This window comes from Ichthyophthirius multifiliis (genome assembly GCF_000220395.1).
Source record: "Ichthyophthirius multifiliis unplaced genomic scaffold scaff_1120509250249, whole genome shotgun sequence".
Lineage (NCBI taxonomy): Eukaryota > Ciliophora > Oligohymenophorea > Hymenostomatida > Ichthyophthirius > Ichthyophthirius multifiliis.
The window spans coordinates 1,653-24,640 of NW_004086940.1; the positions used below are offsets into that span (position 1 = coordinate 1,653).

At 16.6% G+C, this 22,988-nt stretch overlaps 5 protein-coding genes across 5 annotated transcripts, besides 18 other annotated features; 2 read left to right on the top strand and 3 right to left on the bottom strand. All coding sequences in view use genetic code 6, as the record gives it.

Annotated features, from left to right (window-relative positions):
- Positions 1–289: 289 nt before the first annotated feature.
- IMG5_058910 (hypothetical protein) lies at positions 290–1,006 on the top strand (the record flags this gene model as incomplete). The annotated part of the gene is made up of 1 exon (XM_004037153.1): positions 290–1,006. A coding segment is annotated over one exon (360 nt), but the record flags the coding sequence as incomplete, so codon positions are not given.
- A 796-nt stretch (positions 1,007–1,802) lies between these two features.
- Positions 1,803–1,861: a microsatellite.
- Positions 1,823–1,867: a microsatellite.
- A 7-nt stretch (positions 1,868–1,874) lies between these two features.
- Positions 1,875–1,904: a microsatellite.
- A 2,567-nt stretch (positions 1,905–4,471) lies between these two features.
- IMG5_058920 (hypothetical protein) lies at positions 4,472–5,403 on the top strand. Its single transcript, XM_004037154.1, has 2 exons — positions 4,472–4,999; positions 5,072–5,403. Exons 1-2 carry the CDS (start codon positions 4,783–4,785, stop codon positions 5,248–5,250), a joined length of 396 nt encoding a protein of 131 aa, XP_004037202.1. The 5' UTR covers positions 4,472–4,782; the 3' UTR covers positions 5,251–5,403.
- A 193-nt stretch (positions 5,404–5,596) lies between these two features.
- Positions 5,597–5,629: a microsatellite.
- Positions 5,630–5,973: 344 nt separating this feature from the next.
- Positions 5,974–6,026: a microsatellite.
- Positions 6,027–6,204: 178 nt separating this feature from the next.
- IMG5_058930 (hypothetical protein) lies at positions 6,205–6,801 on the bottom strand (the record flags this gene model as incomplete). The annotated part of the gene is made up of 2 exons (XM_004037155.1): positions 6,205–6,552; positions 6,700–6,801. 2 exons carry the CDS (start codon positions 6,799–6,801, stop codon positions 6,205–6,207), a joined length of 450 nt encoding a protein of 149 aa, XP_004037203.1.
- A 940-nt stretch (positions 6,802–7,741) lies between these two features.
- Positions 7,742–7,784: a microsatellite.
- Positions 7,770–7,859: a microsatellite.
- A 96-nt stretch (positions 7,860–7,955) lies between these two features.
- Positions 7,956–8,035: a microsatellite.
- Positions 8,036–9,058: 1,023 nt separating this feature from the next.
- Positions 9,059–9,100: a microsatellite.
- A 3,821-nt stretch (positions 9,101–12,921) lies between these two features.
- Positions 12,922–12,970: a microsatellite.
- Positions 12,971–13,059: 89 nt separating this feature from the next.
- Positions 13,060–13,106: a microsatellite.
- Positions 13,107–13,260: 154 nt separating this feature from the next.
- Positions 13,261–13,326: a microsatellite.
- Positions 13,263–13,326: a microsatellite.
- A 1,219-nt stretch (positions 13,327–14,545) lies between these two features.
- Positions 14,546–14,583: a microsatellite.
- Positions 14,584–16,269: 1,686 nt separating this feature from the next.
- On the bottom strand, positions 16,270–18,543 carry IMG5_058940 (hypothetical protein; the record flags this gene model as incomplete). Its single annotated transcript, XM_004037156.1, has 6 exons — positions 16,270–17,053; positions 17,097–17,397; positions 17,492–17,728; positions 17,771–17,941; positions 18,001–18,123; positions 18,177–18,543. The coding sequence occupies 6 exons, from the start codon at positions 18,541–18,543 to the stop codon at positions 16,270–16,272; spliced, it is 1,983 nt and encodes a 660-aa protein (XP_004037204.1).
- Positions 18,544–18,750: 207 nt separating this feature from the next.
- Positions 18,751–18,793: a microsatellite.
- IMG5_058950 (hypothetical protein) lies at positions 18,789–19,483 on the bottom strand. The gene has a single exon (XM_004037157.1). It carries the CDS (start codon positions 19,387–19,389, stop codon positions 18,925–18,927), a length of 465 nt encoding a protein of 154 aa, XP_004037205.1. The 5' UTR covers positions 19,390–19,483; the 3' UTR covers positions 18,789–18,924.
- A 1,524-nt stretch (positions 19,484–21,007) lies between these two features.
- Positions 21,008–21,047: a microsatellite.
- A 101-nt stretch (positions 21,048–21,148) lies between these two features.
- Positions 21,149–21,222: a microsatellite.
- A 426-nt stretch (positions 21,223–21,648) lies between these two features.
- Positions 21,649–21,692: a microsatellite.
- The last annotated feature ends 1,296 nt before the right edge of the window (positions 21,693–22,988 follow it).

Below are 22,988 nucleotides of genomic sequence, written 5' to 3' on the forward strand. Positions count from 1 at the left end.
ATAAATAATTGAAATTTAATAGTCTCTCATAAATAAAAATATATATTATTTAATTATTTAAATATATAGTAGTAATTTTAATTAAAATAAAAACAATTGTATAAAATACAAAATATGTTTGGATATAAAATACTTCAATTTTTTTCAAATTAAAGCTAAAATTATTATAAAATCTTAAATGTTTAACAGAATTCATCGCAAGAAGAAATAAAAAGATAATTTCATAAATTAGCAAAGTTATATCATCCAGATTCTTAAAAATCAACGAAACAGAATTAAGTACTTTAAAAAAATTACAATAAAATAACTAAAAAAGGAAAAATTTAAAGAAATTTCAGAAGCATATAAAATTCTTAGTGTCGAAGTAAAAAGGAAAGAATATGATTAAATGATAAATGAATAAAATTATAAACTTAAAAATAGCTAGTTTTATGATTTTTAAAAAAACGTGAATAGTAAAATAAATAATATTAAAATTATCATGGATAAAGAGAATATGAAAATTTTTATGAAAATCTTAAGCAAAAATCAAAATATTAAACAAAATAAGATTAAGAATAATATAAAACTTACTAAGATTATAAAGGTTTTCAAACTAGAGATTTTTCTATGGATACTATGGCAAGGGAAGGATTATGGGAAAATATGAAAGACCATCCTGAATTATGGATTCTAACGTAATAATACAAAATAATCTGTTTTTTTTAAAACATATTAAAATTAAATAGTGGAATAATGGGTGCTTTATTTATTAGGTGGGCAATTATTGCAAATTAAAATTCTTAAAAATAATCAGGTTCCTTAAAATATACTTCTGATGATGATTTTGAAGATGCTCCTCCTAGAGGTAAAATAGTCCTTAATGAAAAAGATGTTTAAGGATTAAGTATCGAAGATCTTAATGAAATTAATTTAAGTGGAAAATATTCATTACCTCCAAGAATTAAGGCTATTGTTTTGGAATATCGAAGTTTAGGTTAACTTTATGGAAAAGGTGAAATTAATGAAAAAAAGAAAAAAAAGAAAAATAAAATAAAGATTAAGATGATATAAAATTACAAAATATCAAAGAAAAATATGAATGGGAAAACGAAAAAGATTAAAAAATTAATTTAAATTTAAACTAACATAAAGATAATAAAAATTAAACTTGTGAAGATAATAAAAAATACAAAGATTAAAAATAATAAATTTTTAATTATAATTAAAGATTTAATTCTAAATAAGTCGAAAAAGTTGATGATTATTTAAATAAAATAAACAAAGTTCCTGAAAAAAATAATAATTAATTTTAAAAACCTTAATAATTAAATTGAATTTTAATTTTTTATATTTTGTTTTTTTAAATATATGAATAATTAACTTTTTTTATATATTATAAGATTATATATAATTATTATTGATTAAATAAATTTTTAATATAAATTACAATGTTATTTGTCAATTATCATCTATTCTTATTAACATTAAGCCAATCTTATAGAAGAATTAATAAAATCATTTCTTACTTAAAATTATATTTTCATTATTTTTGAAATATAAAAAATTTGATTAAGGCTTTAAATCTTTTTAATATATTTTTATTGGCATTAAAATAATCAATCTACTGAATATTTAAAACATTCAAAAAGGCATTTTTAAAGAATTTAAATTTCAATTCATCTAATTTGGATTTATAAAAAAAAATGTGTCAGCAAAAATTATTTGAAAATAATCTAAACTCTAGTATATTTTTTGGCGAAATTAGTAATAATAATATATGAAAAATAGAATATTTCTATTAATTAATTAGTTTTATTACTTTTTAATATATAATTATATTATTAAATATATTTTAATATATTTAATTTATTTAATAAATTAAATTAAAAATTATTATTTATAATAAAAATTATTTTAATAAAGTAATGTTATTAAAATAAATTATTAAATAAAGTTAAAAAGAAATTTAACGTTTTTAATAATAAAAGGATTATATTCTAATCAAAATAAATAATTTATTAAATAAAAAATAAAAAAAACTGATGGACAATTAACAAAATAAATTTAATAATCATAAAAAGTATAAAAGTGATAAATTAAAGGAAACTTCGGCAAACAAATCTTATTACAAGTCAATAATAAACTCAATATTTTAAAAAGACATATCTTTTAACTAAAATACAACAACAGAATGCTGTGAACACATGCAAGCGATTCTTCAATTACAGAAATAGAATAAAACATTATAATTAATGTCAGAATTTTAGTAAGTATCAATGAAATAAAAAGAAGAAATATATAAGTTACTAGCAATCGAAAATATATAATTAAAATAAGAAAATTAATAGTTGAAAATAAAACTTATAAATTAATCATAACATTCATAAAATAAAAGAAATCAAAAGAATTATATTATAAGTAAATAACTAGTATTAGAAAGTAGTCATTACGCTAATACTTAGAAATAAAAAAACATAAACAATAATACTTCATCAAGATAATTTCATGTATTCTAGGAATAAAATTTTAAATCATATCCTTTAATATATCATAAGTAAAATTTTGAAAATACAACAAACGATATAAACTCTTCACCTTAAGATACAAATAAATCAAAATCAAGAAATTAATTTATTTAAAATATACCTTCTATATAAACAAATTCATTTAGTTAATAATAATAAAGCTTATAATTATAATAATAGACATCTTAAACTAGTTTATTGCCTATCTAAAAACTAAGAAATGAACAAAAAAAAGTACTTTTTGTTCAGCAAACTCCCCTTTACTTAAAAATACGGAATATTAAAAAATTATTGATGATACAAAATCTGGCGATTAAACAACTAATAATATTCGATATGATTAAAAAATTAATTTTATTTCACATTCTACTGATTGCGCTTTTATTACTTCCTTGTTGGATATTTAGTAAAGTAAATAAAAATAAAAAATCAGTATTTAATTTTTATTTTTAAAGAAGATGTAGATAATATAAAAGCATATAATGAAAATAGACAAATAAATACATTAAGGGTTATTATTTAAGACGAGAGATCATTAAAATCTAAACTATCTTCCCTTTCTAAATATACATTTGGAAGTTTTTATGATTTGCTATAATATACGTTATAGACATGTGATTTATTGTTCAATGTAACTTAAAAATTGAAAAGTGTTTTATAAACAATTATCGGAATAAATCTTTAGTTAGATATTACAGAAGCTTTTTAAATAATAGTGAAAGAGATATGCTAAGTATTATAATGCGATAGAGCTTCAATATTTTTAGTTAATAATGAAAAAAGAGAATTATGGACAAAGGTTTCTAAAGGAACCGGAGTAATAAAAGTATAGTTTGGATAAGGAATTGCAGGACATGTAGCTAATACAAGGACTTGTTTAAATATTTTAGATGCTTAAAAAGATAGTAGATTTAACCCTGAAAATGATAGAAAAAGTAATTATGCCACAAAAACTATTTTATGTATTCCTGTAGTGGATGAAGAAAAGGGGTTTCTTTTGGGAGTTATATAAGCTATAAATAAAAAAAATAATGAATTTTTTACAAAAGATGATGAAGGAGTTTTATAAATAATGTCTTTATATGCAATGAATGTGCTAAAAAATTCAATTACTAATGATTAAAACATCAAATATTAAAATGTAATGAAAAATATGTTTGATATTTCAATTTAACTTAATAAATATAATGATTTGCCTAAAATTATTATTGAATCATAAAAGCTACTTAGTTTATATTTAGATACTCAGGATTTTAAAATTTACTTATTATAAGATTCTTTTATTTATACTTTTAATTAAGATGATAGCAACAATTAATGTATTTTTATTTTATATAAATTATATATATATATATATATATTACTAGAAATATAGAAAATTAAATTTTCAGCCAATTGTGGTATTGTTGGATATACTGTTTAATAATAAAAAAATCAAATTATTGAAAATGCATATAATAATGTAAATTTTAATTAATAAATTGATGTAAATACAAGCATGCCAGTTTTAACTTATATCATATGGATGAAATAGAAAAAAAAAAAAGGTATTTTAGGAGTCATAGAAATTATTAATATTAATGGGATAAATATGATTGGAAATAATTAAAATATGAATATTAATGCTTAATTTGATAGCCAAATGAATTTATTTTGTCTTTTATTATCATCAAAATTAAAGTAATTCAGTTGAGAATTAAAAAAAAAAAATCAATATATATTATCTTATCAATATATGTTTATGCTTGTGTTTTTTATTTAAAAATAATTTACCTTAAAAAATTTTTAAATTTATAATAATATTTAATATGTAAATAAAAAAAATGAATATGTATGTGTATATTAAAAATTTTTAAAACCATAGGCTTCAAAATTGGCCTAATGGATAATTAGCATTTTTTAATATTTTTTTTTAAATAAAATAAAAAAATCAAAACATTTTTTGGATAAAAATATTCTTAAAACATCCAAAATATAATAGAATAATTATTTACCGAATGAATAGAAAATAAGTTAAAATATTGATTCAATAAAGTAAAATATAAAGAATTAGTTTAAAGAATAAATCTATTAGAAAAAAAGATAACTTACTCATTAAATATAAAAAGGCAATATATTTATACTACTAAAATTTTATTCAAAGTAATAGAATAAACAATTAATAAAAAATAAATTTAAGTAAAAATAAAGGAATTTCAGCAATCTTTTGAAATTTGAACGCGTATGAAAATAAAAAAGTTGAAACAATAAAATTATTGAATTCAATAATTTATTAATGCGAATAATATATGATTAAAACTTTTTTAAAGAAATTATTATTTTTTTAAATAAGCTGAGTAATATTTCTAAGGTTTATTTAAGTCCTGTAAATTAGAAATTTGTAAATTATCAACTTTATAAATGTGACTGCTTATTAGAAGTTAAAAAGTACCAATTTTAATGTAAATCTGAATATGGGGAAGAAGTAATATTTTTCGAAAAACTTTTAATATGTAACTAAATATATTAATTGCTTTTGAATATATAAATAACACTAAGTATATTAATTTTTAATTATTTTATAGAACCAAACTTGATAAATTATCTATCAGAAAATTATAGATTCATATTTTATTAGGACTTTATAGTTATTTTGAAGGGTAAAAATATTTAAATCTTATATGTGTTTATATGTTGTGAATATATTTTTACTAAAATGGTTAAAAATAAAAAAAATTGGAGAAGGATATTAGAATATAAATGATATCACATTTGATTAATTTGAGGACATGGAGCTAGTTAGATAATAAATTTATTAGAAATTTGATTTTTTAATTTTTATTTGAATTGATCTAACTAAATTGATAGTTTTCTAGTGTTTATCGAATATTCTGTGAATTGAATAAAAGCAGTAGGTTCAGCATTTTTTTAAAAAAAAGTTTTATTTATATATTTTATTGCTTTTTTATGAAATAAATTTTTATTGTTAGGTTAAAGTTAAATTTTAGACTTTACCAAAAATAATTAAAGAATTAAGTCAGAATTTTTTTTAGGAAATTTTAATTATTTTTTTTAATTAAAAAAAATTAATGTTTCATATATAAAATAATAATAAAAAATAAATAAATAAGAAATAATATAAAATCCAAGTAAATTTAAAATTCCACAAAAACTTAAAATTTCCTATCTAAAAAATTTTAGAAAATTCTAAAATTAATTTAAATTATATATTTTAAATTGTTTTTATTTACTAATTTTAGTATGTGATCTGTTTCTAATAGTTTAATTATTTTATAGTGTGTGTAGGCGCATTTTTATTCACTACAAAATATGATTAGTTAAAGAATTTACATGTTGTGACCCTTAAAAACTTTTAGATTCATTTTTATCACTTTTCTTTTTAAATTTTAAAAACTATAATTTTAATATTTTTTTTATTTTTATATTTATTTAATAAATACTTATTATTTTTTAATGGAATTTAAAAATTGTATATAATGTTTTTAAAATTTTGATTGTTATTTACTGTTTTAAAATTTTACTACTTAAATTACTGTGAAATAAAGTTTAATAAAAATATACACATATATATTTTAAAATAAAAAAAGTAGTAATATTTTAGGTAAGTTTTGTCATTTAAATATTAAATTATAGTAATTGTAAATTTTAAAAATAAATAGTTTATAATAATACATATAAGAAACATAAAAAAACATAATCATAAAGACATATATTTAATTTTTCTATATTTTTTCTCATCAATATCATCCTTGATTTACTAAAGTGGTTTATATTTATAAACTTTAGAAGAATCATCAGCATTAGAAGAATAAATATTATAAGTATAATTAAGATCAATTTGGTACATACTATAGTTTTCTACCATCAACATATCATGGGCACCTACAGAGCTACCTCTAATTCTCATATTATATTAGAAAATAGTCTGAGCTCTATTGTATCTTACATAGACCATATCATCCTTAATAATAAATTCTCCTTGATTATTTTCTTTTTCAATTAAAGGTTGACCGCTATTATTATATTGACTGTTATTATCATTAAGCTAGATATTATCATTATTATTAAAGTAAAAGTTTTCAGTAAGATTATTAGAAATTTTATCATTTTTAAGTTTTTTGTTAGAAAGAACAAAATAAATTCTTCCATCAGGTAAAAATCTAAAATACCTATAATAAATTACTTATATTACTGGTGTAAATGTTTAACTCATGCTCTTTTCTCCAAATTTTATATATTTCTCTTTACAATAATAATATCCACAAAAATGGATTCTTGGAGCTAACATAAACATTTTATAATAATTATCAAACTTCTAAAAATATTTTTTGCCAGTTTTATATATTTCATTAACACTTCTTTAATCTCCATAACACTTCCATGCCACTTTTCTTACATCATTATTTATTCGAAGTATTAAATTAGGGTCAAATTAAATTCTATTTGAATTTACATATTTTTAAATTGAGATAAATGGTGTCGGAATAGGTAAAGGTGATAAATTTTAATATAGATTTATACAAAATTTCTTGAATAAAAATATTGGTTTTTATGTAATTAACTCTCTAAATTATTTGCATGTAAATGAAAATTTTATTAACGAACGAGCATCTAAATATTGTAAAATATCTAAAATATAATGGTCTGTTAAATACATTATTATTCCTGGCTCTATTATTTCTTCTTTTAATTTTTGTAATTCTTCTTCTTTTAAATTTTTTTCTTCTAGCATTTTTAACTCTTCTTATTTTTCATATTCTTCTTGATTTTAAATAAGTTCTTAATGTTTTGCAAATATTTACTCAATATATTAATTTGCTACTTTTGGATAACTCATCATATCATTCAAAAGTTTCTTTAACCGATGCTATTTTGTATGGTCTAGTATTAAATGAGTATGGATTATACTAAATTAACAAAATTCGTATACTAACCAAAGCTCATGTTTTGGAATATGGGAATGGTTTTCTTAAATTTTTTTAAATGCTTTTCTTATTTTTATTTAATTATCAGATTCCATCGGAATAATTTTATTATTATTGATATTTAATAATTATTATCTTTTAATTTAAAATTACTTTTATTTTTTTTTATAAAATATATTATAATTATAATTAAATAATCTGAAGAATAATAAAATAATTTGTATTTATTTAAAAAAAATAGATTTAAGTAAATTTTTTTATAATTATTATATAATAATATATGAATATTTTTTTTTCTTAATAAATAGGTAAAATTTTTAATACAATAAAATGTTTGTAAATAAATAAAATTAAATTAAATGAAATTAAATTAAATTAAATTAAATTAAAATTAAATTAAATTAAATTAAATAAATTTAATTTAAATATTTTACATTTATAAATAAGAAAATTCGATTATATATTTATTAAATATTTTTTTTAATATGTTAATTGTAAAAAATCAATTTAGTTTTTAATTTTTTATATTATAATATTTTTTTAATATATATTTAATACATATTTAATTTAAAATTTATAATATATTTATAATCTATATTTAATTCTTTAATTCGATATAAATTATATTATAAATAAAAATTAGCTAGACATATTTTATATTAATAATAATTTATGATTATAATATAAATTCATATTTTTTGCAGCATTTTTAATTTTAGAATATAATAAATTTTTTAGTATCACATTTTTAAAAACTTAAAATTAGTTTATAATTTATATTTAAAATTTGATTTTTTTTTTATTTATACATTAGACAAAAAAATTTGTTTTTAATTTATTAAGACATATTTTAATTTACATATAATTATAATTATTATAAATATTTTAGTATTAATTTAATTTCATTTTTATAAATAAAAGTAATTTTCATAATTTATAATTTTTAAATATATATTAATTAGAAACACGCAAATTTTTATTATTTTTCGATAATGGCTATAGGCTATAAAATATAAAATAATGGAGGAATTTAATTTTAATTTGAGTTTTTCAATTTTGTGATTTTACCCTTATTTTTATTTATATTTACAAATTACAATTAAAAAGTTCGTAATTAATTAGATATAGAAATAACAGTCATGAAATAATGAATAGTTTTTAAAATATATGTATTAAAAAATAAAAAATTACTTTTCTTATATTATATTAAAATCGTATAAAAATAAGATAATTCTTTATGTCAAAATAATTTAACTCAGCTTACAGTTTTTTAGTTGGAAAATCAAATGTTAAATGATTTTTTGTTTTTTAGATTTAAAAAACATAACTTTTTATAAAGCAGATAAAATGAAGGAATCGTTTATCGATAATATCATCTTTAGAATGCTAAAATTACTGATTATAATTTTTATTTTATTTTAAACTATAACATTAACTAAAAGTAATATTTTATATACAGTGTAGCAATCAATATTTTACAAAAGTATTTCGGATAAATTATGTGATAAGATAAATAAATAATAAAGAAAGAAAGAGCTTTATATATTATCTATTATTAATATATTATGAATTGATCTTTAATTTTAAATTTTATAAAAAATTAACTTATTATAATTTAAATTATCTTTAAATTATTTGTCATATATTAAATTACTTATATATATTAAAATAATTTAAAGTTAATAGTTTCTTTAAAAAAAAAATACGATATAAATCGATATTATTAAAAGAGTTTTTTTATATATATATATATATTCAAGCTAAAATATTTTTTAAATTATTTTTATAGAAAATTAAACATAAAAATTTATTATACCTTAATATTAGAAAAAATCATAATAATTCTAAAAAGAAAATATATAAGTTTTATTTTTGATAATAATATATCGTTTGTCGCGCTGTTTAAGTTTTTATTTTTTATCCTATTTTATTAAACTGCTTTTATATGCTTTTTATTGATTACTACTTTCATCATTATATAAAAATTGTGTTTTTAATTTATAAAATAATTAAATATATATCACAGACAATACAGACAACAGTTTAAGATAAATTAAATAATTAGAATTATAATATTTTTATTTTTTTTATTAATAAGATATAGTTATATATTTAAATTTTATATTCATTTTTTTTTTCTTTTTATATCTCATCCTCCATTAATAAAAATTGTATAATTTATTAAAAAAAGTATATGCGAGATTATATATTATTATATATAAGCTTTGTAGCCTATAAAATTGGTCAGGCATAAATTTAAAATAGTAAAATAAAAATCAAGCATTTTAATTTAATGATATCATAATTTTAAACAATTATTATATAGTGAGAATAAAATTCTTGGAAAACATATAAATACGCACTAACATAATTGTATTTTAATCAAAACTTTAATATAATTTTCAAATAAATTATCAATTTTATTTATTAACTATATGTGATAAATAAATCCTCAAATTTTTATAAACTAATTTAAAACAAAAAATTGTAAATTCGAAATAAAAAGTTTAATAAATTTATAAATAAAATTAATTTAAAGCAAAAAAAAAATTAATAAAATATAAAAATATAAAACAAGAAATTTAATAATTAAAATAATGGAATTAAATAAACTAATTATTTGTAAAAAAGAATAATTTAGAATAAATATAAGGAAACAGCAGACTTAAAAGATAATTTAAAATAAAAGAAATAAATTAATTAAAGTATAAGAACAAATACAAATAGATGATTAATAAGTAAAAAGCAAACAAATGAATATTATTTATATTTAGTTATTTTAAAAATAAGATATCCTAATTTATAAATCAATTTAAATAATGGAAACATTATAATAAATAAGAACTTCTAAATTTATTGAAAGAATTAAAACTATTTTTAAAATAAAGTCTTTGTCAAAATTAAATAGATTAGCTTTTAATTATATTAGAAGAACTTAAACAAATTCTTTTAACTCAAGATTCACAAATTATAAAAAAAACATGCAGTGTTCTTATTTTATTAACATATTACTCTTAAAATTAAAAATGTTTTGAATTTTTATAATTAATGAATATTTTATTAAATTATTAATATACAGAAGATATTAAAGCTAAAGAAAATGTAATAAAAACAAAATACATATGTTTTAAAAAATAAAAACAAAGATATATAATGTTATATATAATATATGTGTTAATTTTGATGAAGGTATATAACATTTAATAAATATTAACATTGGTTAAGATTTAAAAGAATAAGTTTCAACATTTCCTTTATCAGATTATTTAATAGAAATATTTTTAGATATAATTAATATAATATCTTCATATAAAAGTTCGAAATTCGAATAAGTATAAAAATAATATAAATATTTATATTCTACTTATAAAATAGTCAATAGATTATTTGTATACATGTGAATACTTATTAAATGAATAAATTGAAAATTATGAAATTAAAAAAAGCAAATAAGTTATAAAATGCATAAGCGATTTTTTAGAAAAAGATGATTGTCAAAATGATTAAATAGAATATTTTACACTTCACTTTCCAGAAATAATAAACCATATTTTTCAAATTATAAAAACCTTTACTGAAATCAAAAATAAATAAGAAGAAGATTTAGATCTTATTCATTTATCAGTGTGTGTTTTAGGAAAAAACCTAAGTGGAAATTTTATAACTACAGAAATTTTAATTAAACAAGATATATATTTTTATTTAAAAATTGCACTTTCAAATGATGATTTTAAAATTTAAAAAGATACATTATGGGGTTTAAGTAATTTGTTTGCATTCAATAATATTTCTTAGTTAGAAGATATATTTTAGGATATGGAAGGATGGGAGATTATTGTTTAAAAATCCAAAAGTAATTAAAAATTAATCAGAAAATATGCTTTTTTATGTATATGTAATGCTATAAGTTTAAAAGATACAAACTTTTTAGAAAATATATTATCTGCAATCAATGAGGTTTGCTTAATTGAAAGACTTTTGGAAGCATTTTAAGATGAATATTATAATAATGTTGAATATAACTTAGTTGAATGTCTTTTTGTACTTGTTAAATACGGAGAAAAATGCTAATTAGAATTAAATTATCAAGAAAATCATATAGTAAGAATTATATAAAGTAAAAATGGTATTGAAATATTAAAAAATATATCTCTAATGGAAATTTAAGATGATGATTATTTATAATCTATTATCGAATATTTAGAGAAATGATATTATTTTTTGTTTATTATACTAATTATTTTTATTTATAATTAAAATTTATTATTTTTTTAGATATTTTTATTTTTCTTTTTTTAAATATTTTCTTTCAGTATTGTAATTTTCTTTTATTTCTTTATTATTTTTCGAAAATTAAACTAATAATTTTTAATTTAATAATATCTATAATTATACTATTGCAAATAGTATTTATATTTTTTTAGTGTATCGAAATTTTTTACTAGATAGATTATGTTGTTTCTTTATCTCTAGAAACTATATTATTTTGTTTTTTTAGAAATTATTTTTTTAACAGTTTTTACTGATTTTTTGTAATATGATGTTAATATTATAAAATTAAAAAATTTATATAATTTTTGCTTTGTAAATATTTTAATGCTAATTGTATATAAAAAAATTATAAATAATCTATTTAAATTTTTTTGTTTATTCAATATAAAAAATATTTAATTTTTATTATCTTTCATGAAAATTTATGTAATATTTATTTACTTTTTTTAGGAAATAAATAAGTAAAAGAACAATAATTAATTTATTCTATTAAAAATAAATATAAATGTTGACTTCTAATTAATTCTCAAATTTAAGTTATTCGGCAGAATAAAATGTTTTTTAAGTCTTTTACTATTGTTAGATAAATATTATCGCATAAAATAAAATAATATAGCTTATGGGAATATTTATTAATAATTTAGTTTTTGAATTATGCTTATATTATATTCTTGAATTATTTATTTATTTATATAGTTTTTTTTATTAATTTTTATTTTTTTAAAAAAATTCATCAACAATAAAAAAAATTGACTTCGCAATAAATGGATAATTATTTTTTTATTTATGTTGATTGTGTTTTTTAAAATAAAAATAAAAAAATAGAAATAGAAATAGAAAAAAATCGAAATAATAATTAGTTAATTTTAAGTTAAAATGATGATATTTCAAATAAATAAATATTATTTTTTTATTTATTTATTTTTTAAGATTTATTTGTTTTCGGGATTAATTATCTTATGATTTGAATATAAATAATATTTAAATGTTTTTTTTAAAAAAAATTAATTATCGAGTATGATTTTATGAATTATTAAACAAAATATAATTTTAGTTTAAATATATATTTATTTAAAATCAGAAAAAAGATTTATGAATAAATAGTTTCTATAAATAATTATTTAAATAACATATTATTTTTTTTATATATATTTTATTTGATAATATATATTATAAAAATTATTTATTAAAGCTTTTAATACGTATGAAATCGACTGATTTTTTATTTTTAAATATAGATATTTTTATTTTTTAAAAATAAATATTATAATATATTAAAAAAATATTTTATAAATAAATTTATAAAAATAGTAATCTTAAATCTAAATATATAAAATAAATTTAAAATGTTTAAGTTATTAATATTTTTTTTATATTATTATTCAATATTATTTATTAATATCTTTAAATTCTATATCTATATTATTGTTTTTATCTAATTATTAAATGTTATTTTAAATCGATTTAATAGTTTAAACTATTTCAGTTTAATTTATTTCTTTATATTTAAGATAAGCGACATCAAGAATATCATTAAAACTAAATTAAACATTTTCTAAAAATAAAAAAAAATCAAAAAGATAAAATATATAAAATAAAATAAAAATAAAATAACAATAAAAATTGATAAAAATATATATTACAATTAAAGTTAGTTGCGAAAGAAGCACTTAATATTAACTATAAGGCTAAAAGAACATTATTATTATCAAAAGATTATTGAATAATTAATAAAAGAACATGAATATTATAATTGAAAGCAAGTTATTTTACGAAAATTAATTGATTTTAGGAATCTTTATACTAACTAAATAAAAATTGTAAACACGTGGATATAAGTTTATTATTTTAAATACTATTATTATTTTTAATTTAAAAAAAAATAAAATCAATAATTTGTAATTCAAAAACAAAATAATTATCTTAATTGTTTAATTATTAATATTAAATTATATTTTGGAAAACTTAAGCTAAAATACTTTAAATCTCTTGATGCTTATTTGAAATTATAAGAATATTTAATTAAATAATAATTTGATATTTCAATACATCATTACTTTATTAATAATTCTTTGTTATATATTCATTTATTATAACATTATTTTAATCATAAAGAATCATCTTTATTAAACTTACTAATATATTATTATTTAACAACATATTATTTTGAGATTATTCATCATAGTTAATCTAATTTGTATATTTTTTCTAATAATAATTAATTCCATTGAACAGTTAAGGGATTTCAATTATTTGTATTTTCTAATCATTATTTTCATTAAAATCATAAATTTACTTTTGTAATAAAAATAAGTATTTAAAAAAATTTTGACTTTATTCCATATTAAAGTAAGTATTTTTTTTTTAAAAAAGAGGAAGCAGCAATAAACAACCTTAAATTTTTTCATTTAAAATTATTCTAAGCTCATTTTATTATTTTTCAAATGAATTTTTCATAAAAACATCTAAAGATTTTACTAATAAACAAATATCCGTTTGTAATTATTCAAATTCTAAGCTATTATTTGTTTGAACAAGAGGCATATTGGTTTCAAAAACATTATTATTTTATACTTTTTAGTTTAAATAAGATAAGTATTGATCACATCTTTCTTATAATCTTTAGTTTTCTATTAATAATTTATTATTTTCTTACTATAATGTTTGTATATATAAAGTTTATTTTTATTATTCAATATAATTTATGTTATTTATTTCAATTAAATCTTCATTTTTTTATTTTAGTTCTTTAATTTATCTTACATAATCAGCTTCTTATTAGAATAAAGAATAATTATCATAAACCTTTTCTTGTGTTATTTTGAATAATTTTTCTGTTTATTTTAATTTTATAATTAATCTTTTCATTTCATAATTAAATTTTACTTATATTTCGTTTTCCATCTATTTATATAAAGATTCCATATATTCCTATTATTTAAATTATTAAAATTAATATATTTATAAATTTTACTTAAATTATTATCATTATATTTTAAGCATCTTTTTATTAAATAAAATAATCAATTTAATGCTTTTCTAAAGATTATTATAATATATTCCTAAAATTGCTATGATTATTATTTTCTTAAAATCTAGTTTTTTCGTCATCACTTAATAATTTTAAAGCTTATAAAACTAAACCAAGAAGTCCTGTAATTTTCGTACAATATTAAAGTTTATGTAAATTAACAAATTTCTTATTAAAATCATCTTAAATAATATTATTAATTTTTTCTTTTAATTCAATAAGAATTTTATCTTCAACTTAATGGTCCTCTAGAACATCAGGAAATTCGCTAACTAATAATTTAGTGAAATATTTAACAGGAATAGTATTCCAAGAATCACAAATAATTTTTTAGGAAGAATCGTTAGCAAGAAAATGTCTTTTAAGGAATTTTATGACGTCTTAGTTTGTAATAACTTATTCAATTTAAATTTAATATTCGTTTATAATCTAAGAAGAACTATTTTTTTATAAAGATGTAAATTCACTTTATACTAAACTTGTATTTGATAAAATGTTATTATTGTTATTAACCTGTTTTTTTTCATTAAATGTATATTAATAACAACAATTATTTTTTGGTGTTTTATTATTATTAAAATTAATTTCTTCTTTGTAATTTCTGGGGGTGTGCAATTTTTTTTATTATTAATAAAGATTTTATTTATTTTTTTCAAAAATATAATTAGAAGATTTTTATTCAGGAGTAGGAGATATACTTTTTAAAGGATATTTGCAATTATTATGGCAGCTTTGTTTGTTTATAGATTTTTATAGATTAGTTCTTTAAGAAATTATGCTATTTTTTCTTATTATTGATGGTGATTTAGATATGCTTATATTCTCATTATTTATTCCTTTACGAGGAGTTATTACTTTTTAAGATTATTAAAGTGCTTTGTTTATTACATTTTATAATGTTTAAGCTAAAGGGCGATCTAAAGGAGACTTTTCAACAAAATAATTAATATTAGAATTATTAATTCGGGAACTCATATAATTTTCTTGATTATATTATGTATTATTATTATCATTTTTAATTTGTTCAAAGTTTTGAATATTTTTCTAACTAAAAAATTAATTCTGTCTTTATGAAGGATGCTGAATTACTGTAGATGTCAAAGGTAAATCATTTTAGTTATAATATTATGATTATTATTTATTAGTTTATTTTTAAAATTCCTAAGTGAATAATTTGGTATTATTTATTGATTGGTAGTTTTATACTATTGAATTTTATGAAAGGATTCTTTGCCTTAATATTCGATTTTCATCTATTTTTTATTATATTTATGTTTAATTTAAATAAAAAAACCTTAATCCATTTAAACTTAACCAGACATTAGTATTATTTTTTTTTAAATTATTTTTCTCTTTTTTTTTTTTTTTTTAAAAAAAAAAACAATACAAATATTTTTTAAATTTTTATAATTTATTTTAATTATTTTTTTATAATATATATAATAATAACAAATATAATTTAAATTTTAAAATAAATAAAAAAAAATGAATTAAAAATTTTCAGTCTATTTATACATTTATAAAAAAAAAAAAATCATTATTTTATAAAGGATTAAGGCCTTAGTTCAATAAACTTCATTCTAGAAGTTAAACTTTTAAACATTTATACAAATAAGGTAAACCAATAACACAACTTAACTTCTTTTTCGTTTTTTCCAATTAAGTCTGATTCTTTAATTAGTATACTATCCCCAATAGAAAGCGATTTCATATGACAATTAGTATTAATAAAATTAGTATTGTTTTCTTAAAATTCTTTGTTTTTAAAAGGATCACTAATAATCATAAATGTAAAGCTTTTGTTTAAACATTCTTTATTTGCGTTTATTTAATTATTATTTTCATCAAAAATAGCTTCATCCTATTAATATTTTGAGTAAAGAATACAATTTCCTTCATACTATTTTAACTCATTCATATATTCTTGTAATAAATTATTTAAATTTTGTTTGTTATTATCTAATAAATCAAACCTTATAAACCTATGACACATATCAACTTCTGTATATATTACTTAAAGGATTTTTTCGAATTCAAATTAGGGGCCCTTTTTTATATTATCTACGTTTTCCTTTTTCTAAACATCTTTTAAAGCGCTTGTATCTGGAGATGTATATCTACTTTTTCCTTAAATAATTTAATTCTAATCAATTTATCTCAAAGGAGATGGATATCTATAATTTCCAGGTTTTTCAGGAAATTATTGTTCTAAAATTGCCCAAGAATGGCTTCCTCCAGCACTTATTTCGACTACGTTTTTACCCGCCAAAGCACTTATATGTGTAAATAAAGTTCTGCTTTCTTCATCTCCTAATCCCCTGTATATTTATTTAATATTTTTATTTTAATTTAAAAAATTACAATTATCCCCATGCATTGTATCCACAAGAAAAAACATCGTTTGTATCAGTCAAAACTAAAGAATGATTCCAACCGGCTGCAATTTTTATAATTTTCTTTTTAGTTAAAGTCCATACTAATTGAAATTCACAATGATTATTTGTAGTTTTTAAACCCAATTATCCATAAGAACCATATCCTGTACTATAAACATAACCTATATTTAATAAGATTAATGTATGATGACCCCCGCATTTTATATCGCTTATTTAAGGATCTTTTTTATAATAATTGTTTTTATTAATAGTTATATATTTTTTTACTTTAATTTTCAAATAATATATTTTCATATAAAATGTTATTTTAATTAAAGTTTATCTATATTAATATTGGACTTAATTCATGTTTAAACTTACATATTAAAATAATTAATAAATATAAAAAATATAATACCTTTCCACTACCTAATTCTCCTAACTCCCCAGCTCCCCATCCATATAGTTAGTTATCGTCAATAAGGGCCATAGTATGGAACTATCCACAAGACACTTTAATAACTTTTTTATTTTTGAAAAATTATATTTATTCAGGAATTTCTATATCTTTCATATGACCCAAACCAAGCTAGCCTTTATTTTAGAATTATCCTCCACCTTTTTTTAAAAAATAAAGTTTAAATAAATAGATATTTTTACCTCCCCATGTATATATATCTCCTTAGTTAGTTATTGCTACTGAATGAAAATCTCCACAATCAATATAAGTAACCCCTTTATTTGTTAGTTGATGAATAGGACCTGGCTTTCCACCTCTTTACCCCACCTTTTTATATAAAGTACCTCCCCAGGCATAGACTTAATCGTTTTCTATAGTAATTATTTTTTATTTTAATATGTTTTTATAATTCTGGAAAAATAAAAAATACCAGTTAATGCTAAAGTATGATAATCTCCGCACGCAACTTATAAAACTTTGATTCCCTTTAAAGCAGTCAAAATCTAAAATTTATTAATATTAGCCATAGTTAGATTTTCTAAACCTAATTTACCTATGTTTTATAGATAAAATAAAATTATAAATAAGAAAAAACTAAATTCTTACCATGTAAAGCAGATCCGCAAACATATAAATCTCCGTTTGAAGAAACACATGAAGAATGATTTTAAGAAGTACTGATTTATTTGATATATATTTTTTCTAAATTTTTAGGATTTTCTGGTTTAGAGTAAAACTACTATTTGGTTTAACTAAAAGAAAGTTCTCCGTATTCGTTTTTTCCCCAAGCATATACATAACAATTTATTTATTGCTTGCTTTATTGTTAAAATTGATTTGGTGATTTTAAACTATCGTTAAATGTGGTTTTTTATTCTTCTTATTAACTTTATGTATAAGGGTTGCTGTCTTCTAATAAATATTCATCCTTACTAAATTAATAGTCTATTAAATAATTTTAGTTTTGATTCATTTAATCTGTTTCTTATTTTCTAATTAATTTTTTTATAAATAAAATATTTAGAGTTTTCTATTATTAAATTTGTTTGCATATTTTATAAAATTTAAAATATTAAATAAATTATTTAAATTTATTTTTAAATATTTTTTTTATTATGTTTTGTATGTTTTTATAAAATTTATATAAAATTAAAAAAGTCAATTTAGTATATAAATGAATTAAAATATAAAAATCATAGTAAATATATAAAAATAATAAAATAGTATTTAAATAAAATAATTAAAGCCTTATGAAAACAAATTAAAAAAATAAAACCTTAAAAATAATAAATAACAAACTGATTTTTTTTAAATAAAAATGCAAAAATCATATTTTATTTTTTTATCAAATAGCTCATTTCTTTCTAACAACACCAATAGTAACTCCGTGACGCCCAGTTGTTTTGGTATGTTAACCTCTAACTTTAAGTCCCCAGAAATGTCTAAGACCTCTATGTGATTTGATTTTTTTCAATCTTTCTAAATCTTCTCTGATTTTAGTATCAAGTGTATTAGAAGCTAATTAATAATTTTTACCGTCTTTAAAATCGTTGATTCTGTTAAGCAACCAAAGTGGAATTCCGAAAGATTCAGGATCGCTAATTACTTATGTAATTTTATTACATTGGTCTTCTGTCAATGTTCCTGCTCTGGAATTGGGATCTATTTTTAATACTTTGCATATTAAGTGAGCAAATCTTCTACCAATACCTCTAATTCCAGTTAATGCAATAGGGGTTCTTCTTTTACCATCAATATTTGTGTTTAAAATACGATGGATATATTTGAAGTCAGATTCTTTTTCAATGATGAAACTCATTTTCTCCTTTTTTTTATACTTATTATTTTTATTTTAAATAGAAATATTATATCTTCTTTTTTTTTATTTTTTTATTTTATTAAATTTATCTTTTACTAAAATTAATTAATTTAATACCAACTTTTATGATATACATATTATTATTATTTTTATTAATAAAAATAAAATACATCTAATTTTTATAATTAATGTTTTATATAAATAATTAATTAAATTCTTTTAAAATTAACCAAATTTTAGGCTTAGATAGTTAACATTATTAAAGATTAAAGTATAGTATTTATCATAATCAAATTTAAAATTAAAACAATATATTTAAACTTTTAATATTTTAAAGTTTAGGCAATTCAAATAAAATAAATCTAAATTTTTAATATTTAAAAACTAAAGTAATAGTTTTATTAATTTCATATTATTCTATATAAATTAGGAAATTATAATTTATTTAAGTCCATTTATTTACATATTTTTATTATATTTATAAAGAATTATCATCGAATTAATACTATTTTTATTTATAATATCAAATTATTAAAATTTTAAATTTTTATGTTAAATTAGTTTAACTATATTTATATTTTTAAAATAATTTTTTTATTTTAATATCAACATATCATTAAATATTAATTTTAGAAAATTACATTATATTTAATTTAAATATTTTTTCCATTTTGTCTTTTTTGTTTATTTTGTATTTTTTCGTAAAATTTCAATTAAAACGCTGTAAAAAATAGATATTTTCGTTTTTTATTGTTTTATTAAGATTTTAATAAAATATTATAGTATAAATTAAAAAAATATGAAAAAATAATATATTTTTCATTTAAATATAAATTAAAAAGAGTTTCATTTTAATATTTCCATAAATCCAAAGCTAAATATTTTACAAGTTGAAATATTTTTTTATATAAAAAAATTAAAAATAAAGTATTTAACTTAAAACAAATAAAAAATTATATTTAAATTTATTATTTTAGATTTAGTTTTTTTTTTATTCTTTTTTTACTTATTATCTGCCGATTTAATTTCAAAAAAATCCTCAAATAGATTTTTATAAATATTTGTATATATATAATTTTGTGATTTTAGTTTAAATATATATTAAATATCAAAAATAGTTCAAATGAATTTAAAATAAAAAATAAACTATAAAATAGGCAAATATATAATTATTATACACATTTAATATAATATATAATCCTTGTTATAGAAATTTTATAAACCCAGTTTCTAAACCAGTTCATGAATACCTGTGAAATTAGTGCCCGTTAAAATTAATTTCTTATACCAAAAAAACATTTTAAAAAATATTTAGTCAATCTATATTATTTTCGAGCTCCTGAAAATAAATAAACCTGATAATTTTTTTATTACTTTTATTTAATATTATTTTAGGAAAATTTTATTTTTATTTATTTTTTTAATTAATTTTATTTTATTAATCAAATCATTCTAATATTTTTAAGTATAATTAGAATTTAATTTCTAATATTTAACTATTTATTATTTTTTATTTCGTTTATAATATATATGTAAATATATATTTTATTGCTTTTATAATTATATTATCTTTTTAAAAAACTAATTTATTAATATTAATTTTATTTTAAAATTTTGAAAAAAAGTATTAAATTAAAAAATTATTAATATTAAAAAATAAAAAAAGTTAATAGAGTTTTTTTATGTCAATTGATTTTTTAAAAAAATTACTGAAAAAAATAATATAGATAAGAAATATAAAATATAATAGAAATTCTTAAATTTAAATATGATATTTAATTACAATATTTATATAATTAAAATAAAATATATGTAATTAGAATATATATATAACATTACAAAAGTTAAGTTCTTTTATAATTTTGCACATGATTATAATTTTTATATTATAAGTTAAAAATAAATATTTAGAACAATGAAATTTTTACTTTTTTAAAAACAAAATGATATATTAAATTTATTATAAATTGTAGAAAATGTTATAATATATATTTTTTTAATTATACTGATTTTTTATGATATGAAGTTAATATTATAATTTTTTATTTAATTTCGGTTTTTCAATTATTCAAACGCTTCCTGTAATTAAAAAAGGCTTCGACAATTGTATTAATAAAAAAATAAATAATAGAAAAATTTATATTTTTTAAAAATTAAAATCAACTATTATATAATTAATAACTTTTCATTAACAGAGTTTTATTAAGATTATTATAATTCAAATTCAAAGTAATCAAAATTTATATTTGAGTAAGGATCTATAAATAATGGGAATTTATAGAATAATGTAATTTATTAAATAACATATAATTACAAACATTAAACGCTATATAATATGCTAAAAGAGAATAATTTTTTACAGTACTAATCGAAGTGCAATCCAAAAAAGAAATGATTAGCACCTTATTTATCACACGCTCTAAAAAATAAAATAAATAAAAATAGATATGCTTGTCATAAATAAAGTTTTAATAATTTTTCATTTATTATTGTTTACTTTTTTTTATTCATAAAATGCATAAATATTTAAATAGCAGTCAATATTTTTATATTATTTAATTTTTTTTTTTTAATATAAAAAATTAAGTTTACTTACCCATATTGATTTTTTTATCTTTTTGTATTTTTTTTTTTAACTAGGCTTTCAAAAAAAATATAATAATTAAAAGATTAATATAACATATTAAGAAACTAATATATCTAACTTAATGTATATTGTTGTTTCTCTGATGTATACGAATTCCGTATTTTTATTTATTGCCTTATATTGTGCCCTATTTTTACTATTATTTTTTGCAGAATATTTATAAATATTATATTTTTATTTTATATATATAAATATGCCATATGATTTAAATTTATTATTAAAAATTTAGAACTCATTTAATTATTTATAAAATTAGTTTTATAAAACACAACACACTAATTATATGCAAAATAATTTTAAATTTATTATATTTATAAAATAAGTTTAAAAAAATACTATTTTATTTATTTTATAGTTAAATTAATTTATATTAAAAATAAAATATAATTATAAATTAAAAGTTTAGATATTAAATTTTATAATATATATTTATTAAAATTAAAATAATTAACCATTTTTATAAATTTTATATAAAAATTATATACTATATTTTAAATAATTAAAGTATATTTTTATTATTTTATTGTATTATATGTTTAAAATTTTAATTATGTTTTCTTACAATATTACTGATAGCTTATAATTATCTTATTTCTTAATATATATAAATTTTATTGTGACCTTATTTACTATAAAAGAAATTCGTTGCCTTATTTTGGTATATATTTTTCTTCATTAGCCTAAAAGTCTAGCCCTTTTTTATTAGGCAGCAATAGGAAAAAATAAAATAATATAAGAATATTATAAATCTTTTAAAAAATATTATTGTTTACTTTATTTATAAGTAAATTTATAACTTAATATTATATTTTAAGAATTAAAAAAAATTATATATTTCGTAAGAAAACAAATAATATAATTATAATTTTACAAATTTAGATTTTTTTTATTTGTAAAGTTAATGTTTATATAATTAATATTTTTTTTATTTTCTTAAAATTAAAGAATATTT